The sequence below is a fragment of the Hydra vulgaris genome, chromosome 06 (genome assembly GCF_038396675.1).
Source record: "Hydra vulgaris chromosome 06, alternate assembly HydraT2T_AEP".
Lineage (NCBI taxonomy): Eukaryota > Metazoa > Cnidaria > Hydrozoa > Anthoathecata > Hydridae > Hydra > Hydra vulgaris.
Genome location: NC_088925.1, coordinates 16683267 through 16694575, shown reverse-complemented (window position 1 = coordinate 16694575; position 11309 = coordinate 16683267). Strand labels below are relative to the sequence as shown.

General features: G+C 28.4%; 1 protein-coding gene across 1 annotated transcript; it reads left to right on the top strand.

The window, feature by feature from the left end:
- The first annotated feature begins 4012 nt into the window (after window positions 1-4012).
- LOC100200239 (guanine nucleotide-binding protein subunit beta-5) lies at window positions 4013-6019 on the top strand. Its single transcript, XM_065799380.1, has 2 exons — window positions 4013-4213; window positions 4417-6019. The coding sequence occupies exon 2, from the start codon at window positions 4510-4512 to the stop codon at window positions 5644-5646; it is 1137 nt and encodes a 378-aa protein (XP_065655452.1). The 5' UTR covers window positions 4013-4213; window positions 4417-4509; the 3' UTR covers window positions 5647-6019.
- Window positions 6020-11309: the final 5290 nt, after the last annotated feature.

Sequence of the window (11309 nt, the reverse complement as noted above, 5' to 3'; positions counted from 1 at the left end):
TTTGTTGAAGCTCCGTTCATTAATCACTTCTGTGGTTGGCATTGTAAGAACTGTTACAATTTGGATTGGGGATAGTCTTTGAATGGTAATTCTTACCATTTTAAGAAATGTTCTAACAGCTCGCTTGATATTCAGATACTATTCTTGTAATTCCAAATGAAATTTGGAACTGCAAGAATTGTATTTTCGGTCAACTTTACTTTCTTAATCCTTCATTATAAAAGGTTGCATTATTTTTACTTTTTAAATAGTTTATGTTGCATTAAGATAAATTTAAAATTAATACCTAATTAAAATTGAAAAAAAAAGAAAAAAAAGTGAACTTTTGTATTATCGAGGATAAAACAAAAATATCTATGTAAATAAAAAATTTATCAAAGATTTAACGGCGCTCTTGGCAACTGCCCTAATGCCAAACCGTTGTTACACCAATGATATCATATATAGAAATGAGTATTTATATATACTATATATAGTAATGAATATTTATATATACTATATACACTATATATAAACTAATGAATATTTACAGATATTTGTTTTGGTTACTCATTTTTAACATAATCTTGTTGCATAGTAAACTTTGTGTAGTTTTTTTCATTCATTAATCTTTTATATTATTTAATTTAGCTTAAATGTATTTTTAAAATTTAATAATTTGAAAAGAAGTAAAACTTTTTTATATAATAGTATTTAGAACTTTGAAATATTAAGTGAATTTAAAACTATAAAATCTGTCTAAGAATTTATTCGTATTTCTTCCATAAGTGCTTGCATACAATAGTCTTAACTTCTAATAACTTCACTAAGTTGAGCCATATTTAGTATCTTGGAGAATCGAATTATTGAGAGTTTACTTTATTTTCAGATAAGTAAATATAAGCTAAAAAAATTAAACTTTGTAATTTACTAAATTTGACTAACCCACAAGTTAATTATAGTAAATTAATATAAATTACAAAACTGCTAAATTGTAGAAATAATTCGTTTGATTAAGTAAAATTTTTTTTGCAAGTTACTCAATACTTTGCCCGATTTAAAAAACAAGTTGGTAACAACACGTATTAAAAATGAAAAACTATTGTAAACGTTCAAGTCACGCACATTTTTGCTAAATCAACTCACATTTCTTTTGCAAACGTTTAAGTAAATAGAAAGTATATTAAAATTTTTTATCATTCTCTTGCCTAAAACCCTGTTCAGAAAAATGAACTTCTGTATTATATGCTGAATGAAATTTAACTAGAAAACTTTCAACTTAATAAATCAACAAGTCCATGGCAATCATTCAAATAAATTAACAATTCCATGGCAATCATTCTTATATAAATTTATAAATTAACAATTTTTTAACTAGTCCTTTTTTTCTTTTAAAGAAAATTTATTTTTTAAGATTATTAAAGTTCAAGAGCAAATTATCGGCATTTTAAGATAGTTTAACAAATTCCCAAAAATTTTAAAAAAATCTACAAAAGCGAGTATTAGCTCGACCAATAAATATTTTCAGTTTTTTAGATTAGGGTTGGAATGCAAGAAGCGAACTTACGTCAAGTTTGACTTGACGTAAACATTGTAACCAATAGCGGCAGAGTATGGGTTTTTTCACTCAAAAAATACTCTGCTGCTATTGGTCTCAAAGTACAGTTGAAGTCGAACTTGACTCAAGTTCGCTTCTTGCATTCCACCCTAGATGGTAATGTACTGATATTTTTCAGTTTACACTTTACTGCCTTTTTTTCAAGTTAATACAAGCGCTTTAAACATGGCTTGTAATCAGCGGTGCAGCAAAACGGACCGGCTTTATTTGGGGGCTGCACATTTAGTTAAACATTTCTAAAACTTATTTTTTTTTTCTTTTTATTACATCCATTGCTAAATACCATAGCATAGTACTTGAGATTTTGTTGTATCATATTGTAACTAGAATGGGAAACTAAATTTTCAACTAATATTTTCAATAGCAATGGCTTTGCAAAAAGAGAACTTTTTTTTCAACTAATCAAAAAAACAAAAGGTAAAAACTTAAATAATTAATAAAGCGAAAAAAGAAAAAGAATAGAAAATATGTAATAAAAATAAGAGGAAAGGTTTTAAAAGAAGAAAAAAGAAAAACTGGAGAAATGAATTTTAATAGTAATAAAAAAAAGCAATCAGAAAGTTTGTGAATATAAAAAAAAAATAATTTCAAGCTTAAAAATGTAATTTTAAATTCAAATAAAATAAATTCATTAAGGCTTTTCATATTTTTACATTGTTAACGCTGCTCAAATTTTTTTTGTAATATTTTTTTTTTTTGTTTTTTTTTTGTTTTTTTTTTTGTAATTAATATTTCTGATTATTTATAGATTTACGAAGCGTCCAATTTTTACAAAGGGAGAAAGTCCCGAATCTATTAAAATTAGGACTTTCACTACTTTTCTACTTAAAAACCGAACATCTGGTAATCCTATATGTCTAGTATTGGAAATCAGCATCTGTTGTCAGCTTTTTTGTTTTTGTATTTATTGTTATTATTATTATTTTTATTGTTTTAAACATTTTCAATAATCTTATTACTCTCATAATGTTTTGGTTTCCTTTTAAAATCTGTTACGCGTAAAATCTTTTCCGCGTAATTTTTTATTGGTAGTAATGTGATTTTAATTTGGTGCATTTTTTGTATTCTGTTTATTATCATATATAAATATTGACTTCTGTCTTACATCTCATCTTTATTTTCTTCTTTCTTATATATTGTTGTTCTAGTTAGTGTTACTATTTTTTATATCACGAATAATTCGATCATCTTTATCATTCATTTCTTAACTTCATTTATTATAGTATAGTATAATTTTATATAATTTTAGTATAGTTGTTATGATTAATATTATTTGACAGAGTTATCCAAGATATCATTACTAGGTTTGAACAGCATCATGTTCTTGCTAAAAAGAATTCTTACTCCATCAAATGCTTTGAGTGATAAAACTGGATCATGACTACGGCCATATTAATAGAGAGGAGTTTTTTGCTGTGGGGAACTTCAAAGTTTTATTTCTTTTACTGCATCATCAAGACAAAATCAAAAGATGGGTAGACAGTCCGCTTAAACTTTTACAGTTCTTTTTAAATTACTTTCTCAAAAACTTAGTTATACCATTGCGAGTTTTCCTTACAATTGCTGTAAATATGGTTAGTTGTGTTAGTAGCTTTTCAAAATTAGAAACGATAAAGAGTTACTTAAGATTTACAATGAGTTATTAAGGTGCTCCGAAAATTCCTAACGATCTTATCACAGAGCACCGTGGAATAGCATTTGACCAGGAAGTTCATGCATGCTTCCTTACCAACGATGCGAACCACGGACCTACAGTTCTGATGCCAGAACTCTAACTCTAATTTTTTTTTATTTAAATTAAATGTAAGAGTTCTTACTCTCTAATGGAGTAAGAACTCTTATATTTAATTTAAATAAAAAAATTGATGATCAAGCATTATTTTAAATATCATAACTGTAGTGGTCATTAAAATATAACTTCTTGGTTTGCAAAAAGGTTCGCATTTTACCGTTCGCTGTTCCGCGGTTCGCATTTTACCGACTACCATAAAATGCTCCTATTAGTAAAAATTAAAAGAAATTATTTTTTCAATTGCATATTTTAAAACTAAAATAGTTATTGTAGATAATAAATTTCCGGTTTATTTTTATGAAAAAGTAACCCTTTTAATAATAAGTTTTTTTTAAAGCAGTAAGTATATATATATTTTTTTTGCAACTACATATTTTTTGATTATTGAATATATTCAGTCAAGTAAATGTTATATATCAAAGTATTATTCAATATCGCGGTAGAAAAAATAAAAAGAATTACTCAGACATGTTTAAAAAGAATGTTTGATTTTAAAAAGTGTTAAGTTCTGACTTTAAAGTTGCGATCGCAAAAGAAATGATTTGCTCAAAACTTAACAAGTACAAAACAGAAACAAACTCGTTGAGAAAAAAAATCTTGCGTAATAAATTTATATAAAAGTTGACGGCATATGATTGAGCTTTTTAATTTTGAATATGGGTTTGATTTATCATAGAAAATTACTGAAACAACTGCTGAGCGAGATGGAAATCATTATATTTTAATTGATTTATTAATGAGAATTTGTTATTGTTTTCGCGCCTTTCTTAGAAAAACATTAGTTAAATCATTTGTGCTCGAGAAAAAAAAGGCCTTTGCGTTTGGTATGTTTGCTTTTAAAGCTAGTTGTCGAATGTTTCAAGACATTAATGATAATCAAATGATTACCATTAATACCTATATACGTAACCTAATCATGACAAGAAATAATTTTTTTGTGATTATTTTTTTTTAGTATTAATTGCATACATTAAAACAACAACATATCTTAAAATTATTTTAAAAGATGTATTCTGCTTTCTTACAGCTTACACTGAAGTATATAATTGAAAATACTTGTTTAAAATAATGGTCCATAGATATTTGGTATAAGTTGTTATCACTTCTTTTTGGTCGATACATGCAGTCTTCGAAAAAAATGTTTGCTCGTGCTGATGAACAAAAATTTTATAAACATGATGTAAAACAAACTAGTTTACCAAGGATTCAAGAACAAAAAAAATTTCACAATACATCATTAGATAACCTTGTTGAAGCAAGTCACAGTTTAGATCAACTATCTCTGTCTTCTATTTCATATAAGAAAGTTTCTTATGACATTAGTAAAATGACCAAAAATATCCCTGATGTCCCAAAAACTTGTTTAAAAAATAAAAAAGTTTTAGAACAAAGCTCAAAAGTTCTTTCTTTAGACTGGGCATCAGACTCACATAATTTACTTACCAGCTTGAAAAGCGGTGAATTATGTATATGGGATACGTACCTTAAAATTAATACTTTTAAAATTGATACTCATTGTACCTGGCTTTTTACAGCATCATTTTCTCCTTCACAGGCTTTAATTGCTGCCGGTGGGCTTGATAGTAAGTGCAATGTGTATAAACTTCCTCGTGGTAAGAGTAGTGTGATTGAAGTACAACATGTTGCTCAACACCAGAGTTATGTACTTTCCTGTTCTTTTACAACATCAGATCATCAGATTTTAACTGCTAGTAGTGATGCAACTTGTGCACTATGGGATGTAGAACTAGGAACTATGATAAAGGATTTTAAAGGTCATACATCAGATGTAGCTAGTCTAGATTATTACTCTAATGGGTATTGCTTTGTCACAGGATCAGCTGACACTAATGTCGGACTATGGGATATGAGAACTGGTAGTTGTGTGCGATCATATAATACACATTCAGATGAAGTGAATCAAGTTAGATTTTTTCCTAATGGAGAAGGAGTGGCATCTGCATCAGATGATTTAACTTGTCGCTTTTTTGACTTTCGAATGGATGCAGAATTAGCAGTTTTTTTTCGAAAAAGTATTTTATTTCCTGCCTGTTCCCTAGATTTTTCTTTGAGCGGTCGATTACTGTTTGTTGGCTATGGTGACCATTCTATTCATATATGGGACACATTAAAAAACAAACATTGTGGGTCATTCAATGCTCATGGAAATAAAGTAAATGCCCTAAGACTTTCTCCTGATGGAACAACCATAGCAACAGGTAGTTGGGATCAAACAGTTTATCTGTGGAGTTTGTAATAGAAAATAACAAATAATTTAAAATAATTTTTATAGTCTAAAGTTTATTACGTTTATTTTTTTTAGAGCTTTATTAAAATTACAGTTTTGTAATTAAATTAGTTAGTTTAATGCAGTTTTGTAATTTGTTATTACATTTGTTTATAGAATTCATTAGATTAAAACTAATGTTTTCTAATACCAAGGCAACCTTGTGGGTTGATACCACTGTTTATATTTTTCAGGAAAATAAACAATAGATTTATCTTTGTTAAAGTTATAGAGACTAGTAGAGTCAAGTTTAAGTGGTATAATGAAATGTATTATATTAGGTTAATGCATTGCTAATTTAATAAGCATTTTATTTTGCTAATATACTATAATAAATTACAAATGTTTTATTTTTGAACTGGGGTTTCAATTATTTGTTAAAAGACCCCTAATTAAAATAAAAAAGTATAAAAAAATTGTATTTTGTTATATTCCAAGTGAAAAATGCTACATATTATGTTAATCTAGGTGTTAATATGTAAAACTAGGTCTTCCTTATTGTTCAAAAGTAGTTATGCTTCCTGTGCTAGACAACTCCTGTTTGTGGTCATGGCCATCCCTCACCTCCCCTGTTTGTAGTAATATTTGTATTTTTTAAAGTTACAAGCGATTGACTAAATAATATATATATATTGACTAAATAATATATATATATATATATATATATATATATATATATATATATATATATATATATATATATATATATATATATATCTATATCTATATATAGATATATCTGTGTGTGTGTGTGTGTGTGTGTGTGTGTGTGTGTGTGTGTGTGTGTGTGTGTGTGTGTGTGTGTGTGTGTGTGTGTGTGTATATACATTTAACACATTTTATAAACTGTACAACAAATTATAAAACCGTATAACGCATCTATATATTTATAACGGAATCTTTTTAAGTTATTGTTTATGTTTTTAACAATTTTTAATTTTTTTTTTTATCTACTAATATAAAATTTATATTATTTTTTGTCTACTAGTATGATAGCTTGAAAGCTTGAGTTCTTTTATTTTTGATTATTTTATTACACTGGCGTGGAAACAGGGGGTGGATGATGCGAAAACCCCTTCCCCCTCCTCCAACTTTCATAAACCTTTTATTTTTTTTGTTCAAATTCTGATTCTGGCTGCCTTAGCCCCCTAAGTTTCCGTTTCAGCGCCCCCCTAACTTTGTTGACCTTAGTTTGACCATTTCAAATTTTCTCACGAAAATCTTTTAGCGGTCCTTGACGTAAAGACCTTATGGTCTTTTATGAGTCCCCGTGTTTCCTAATATTGATTATGTATATTTTCATATACATATATATATATATATATATATATATATATATATATATATATATATATATATATATATATCGTCGTGTGACAATTTATTATGGCCACCTATGAGTTTTGATTATCTTGATGTTTAATCTTATTTTTTTCAGATGAAGAGTAAAAATTTTTTATTGAAAAGTAATCTTTTGTTCAAAATAAGGTTTTAACTCATAAAGTCAGTGCTTTTTTTTTTGCTAGTGGCAACACAGTCACTTTTGACAGCCATTTTGTATGATGTGGTCGTAATTATAATCTTTTCGCTGTACACTTGTTGAGATTTATTACCAGAGTTTTGAATTCGTTTATTAGGTTATCTTTAAAAAATTTATTCAAGTCAGTAAAAATATTGTTTCTTAAATATTTCTCTATATTTTAAAGTAAAAATAATTGTATTTGATTTGATATTTTCAAAGTTATGAGTACCAAAGCTAACTCTAAACTGTAGTACTGAAATGTGATATTTTATTTTAGTTATGGGGGAAAAAAAGACTTGTTACCACAAAAAACTGCTGAAATCAGGGCACTCTTAATAAATAATAATCTTTCTCAACGAGAAATTGCCAGAAAATGTGGTATTTCGCGGGTTTCTGTACAAAATACACACACAAAAATGGCTAATATGGAGAACTTGACGCCAAAGAGGGTTGGCAAACGTCGATAGAAGAGAATCCTAACATCACGCAGGGAAAGAATACTAAGATTATTCTAGAAAATAGACAGGCTACCAACATTGAAATAACTAAAAAGCTGGACCGACCTGGAGTCAAAATGTCAAAGAGAACGGTTCAACGTAGCCTGCACGACCTCGGTTACGTTTCACGTTTTCCGGCTAAGAAGCCTAAACTGACACCACAAATAATGCAAAATGGGTTGAAGTGTCCAAGAAAGTACAGGAATTTAACAGAAAATGATTGCAAATTGGTAAAATTAATTTAAATGATTTCAAGTTATCCACTTTCTTACATCAAACTTTGAAAATTCACTTAACAATCCTTGAATAATATTTTAAGGTATGCTTTAACGACGAGAGTACTTTCCTAATGTTTACAAAGAAGGCTCAATACGTAAAAAGATATAAAGGGTGGGGGTGGGGGAAATACTTATTGGACTGCATCATTCAAAATGTTAAACATCCCATCTCTGTGATGATCTGGTCAGTGATATGCGGAAGGGGAATGGGGAGGCTCCATATTGTCGAAGGAATAATGAATCAGTTACAATATAAAAAAGTCCTGGAACAAAGATTGTTGCCACAATTAGCAGAATGGTTTGATCCATGTGAAAAAAAAAACCTTCATGCAGAACGGGGCACCATGTCACACAGCTAAATTAATTAAAAAATATCTCTCAGAACAGAATATCCCATTACTTGATTGACTAGGAAAGTCTCCTGACCTAAATCCTTTAGAAAATGTTTACGGGCTTCTAAAGAAGCAAATATCTAAAGAAAGTATTAAAAATAAAGTGTGTTTAATAGAAAGAATCATTCACCGCTGGAATCGTAATAAAAATTTGAAGGAAATGGCTAAAAAATGCATCAAAAGCATGCCAATAAGGGTTCTTGTAATTATAGAGGCAAAAGGGGTAATGACTAAATATTGACCTTGAATATATTAGTATAACGACCTTTCTAAGGTCGGCGTTAATAACTAATCAAACAAGGGGCAACTACCCTATAAGCATTTCAAAAAATTTGAGTCCGTTATTTAAATTTATAAAAAAAACTCAAAATAAAACCATGGCACTTTAGTTGGTTACAGACTTATAAAAAAGAAATCAATAAAGATATCATTTAAGACAAGTAAAAATTTTTAGGTTAAGCGTATGTTTTTAACCGATTACTGAATTACAATGTATATAGGTATTTTAAAAATATGAATATTAAATTTTAATATTTAAAAGTAGTTTAAAATATAACTACTTACTAAAATTAGTTCAACACGGCTAAAGTTAATTTAAGGACCCTAATATCGCTTTTAAAATATCAAACTTTGTAGACCTAACTTAGTTCATAAAAACAAGATGGTTTAAGAAAAAGTCTCTCCAAAATAGTTTTCATTGTTTCTAAAAGTATGAAACAAGCTCTTTCCAATAATGCAATTAAAAAAACAAAAACAAAAATTGCCCACATTAAGTTTCAAGGGTTCAAATACATATTATTTTAAGGTATTTTACTTTTGTCGCCATATTGGTTTCATAATAACTGAACATGGACAAATTTTAAAAAGTGGATTTTTTATCCATATCATCATATGTACGTAGAAAAATAAAAATACTGAAAACTTTTTGTTCTGGATATATGATCCTACAAAAAAATAATAAAAGTTTATTATATTGAATTTGTGACGCTATTTGTTGAACCATAGACTAAATTCTAGACTTTATATAAAAGTTGTATTAAATAATTTGCAATCTGCATCTTCGGTTTACTAAGAATCCACGTTTTCAAGTTACATAATCCTTTCATTGCAAAAAACATAAGATCCCGAAAATACAATTTTTAACTACTGACTGATATTAAAATTTGGGTAAGCCTTACAAAAAGTACCGCAAAATCCGAAATAACTAACATTTTGACTTGAATTTTGTCAATGTTCATAAAACATGTTTTACTACATACTGAAAAATTTTTTTATCAAAATCTGAGATCGTCGAGTGGGGATGATTTTGGAAATTGGACCGTTTGGCGTGGAATGACCCTGAAGATTATATACAAACATTTGTTAACGACAAATACGATTTTCAAACTATAATAAATGTTACCAATAAGTCTTATGAACAAATATTTATAAAATTTAGAGAAAAATTAAAAGAAACATTTGAAAACTTATCTCAAGAAAAGTTGCTGCATAAACAAAACTATAGCAACAACAACAAAAACAACCGTCATAAATTAGTTAAAAAAATTAAAGAGGTAACACTTAATTTAGCTAATTCCAATAACGATACCAATACATCATAAAAAACTACTTGATCTTGGTCCATAGTTTGTCCCTAATCCAAAACACATACCTTATTTAGATATTATAGCGATTACTGAATCATCTTTAAAATCTTCTCTTGCTTTAAAATTACAGTACAACAAGAAAAAAACTAAAGGAGTTAAATTAAGACAAGATGTTTTGAGAATTTTAAAAATAGCTAAGCCTATCAAAAGTAATCTAGATAAAGAACAATTAAAGCTCTTTATGAAATTAAGAAAGACAATAATATCCGTTCAATGAAGGATCTGGACTAGTGCAAATTAATTCTGATAGTGCTTTAGCCAAGAACAAAACAAAAAAACTCAACTATGATCCAACTCCACAAATCATTCGTAAAGTTCAAAACACACACAGAAAACTAAATAAAGCAGATCAATTTACGGTTAAAAAATTACCAAAGTGATGCTATACCACCTCGTTTGTATGGAGTCATAAAAGCCCACAAGCCTAAAAAAACTACCCAATGCGAGTTATCGTAAGCGCTATTAGCACGGCTGCATGCAAAGTTTCAAAATTCGTCATTGATATGATACAACCCATCCTAAAAAAGAACAATACACATTTAAAAAACTCTCAACAATTTGTGAACTTAGCTAAATCATGGAATATTAACTATCATGAAATCCAAGTGTCTTTTGATGTCATTAATTTATACCCTTCAGTCTCAGTAAAGGAAGCAATAATCATCCCTATTGAGAGAAATTAAGAACAATTATGAAAAAATCCTTCAAAAGTTTTTGAAGGATTTGTTCATAGGGCACTTTATTTATGGTGGGAAATAAACCAAAAACTAGTTTTCAACATATCGAGATTTACAACGCCGCATTACACAATGTTTTTTGTTCTGAACAGTGACTGATATATATATACTTTTTAATTTTTAAAAACAGTTTTCACTGATTTTTATTTGTATTAAGAGTTTTTTAATACATTCCCAACAAGACTGCAAGCATTCACTGTTAAGTTGGGAGTAACTAGAAAACAAAAAATAAAGCTAAAGAGCAAGAAAACGGTTGACAGAAGACTTGAAAAGTCATAGGTTGTCAAAAAAATATGAATATGAGAGAGAGTTCCAGAGTGTTGAAGTGCGAGTAAAAAAACTAGACGAATAAAAGTTATTAGAGCATGCAAAAGCATATACAGTAAAATTATGTTACTTTGTTGAATGACCCTAGAGTCAAGCAAGAACAAGTTTTGATTGATGAAACAGGAGATGTAGCTCTTTTGAACAGTGACCATGGTAGTATTTGTAGTAAAGAGAAAGAGATGCAACTTTACGGCATTGGGAGAGAGGCTCAACCTTAGCAGATAAAGCAGGTTC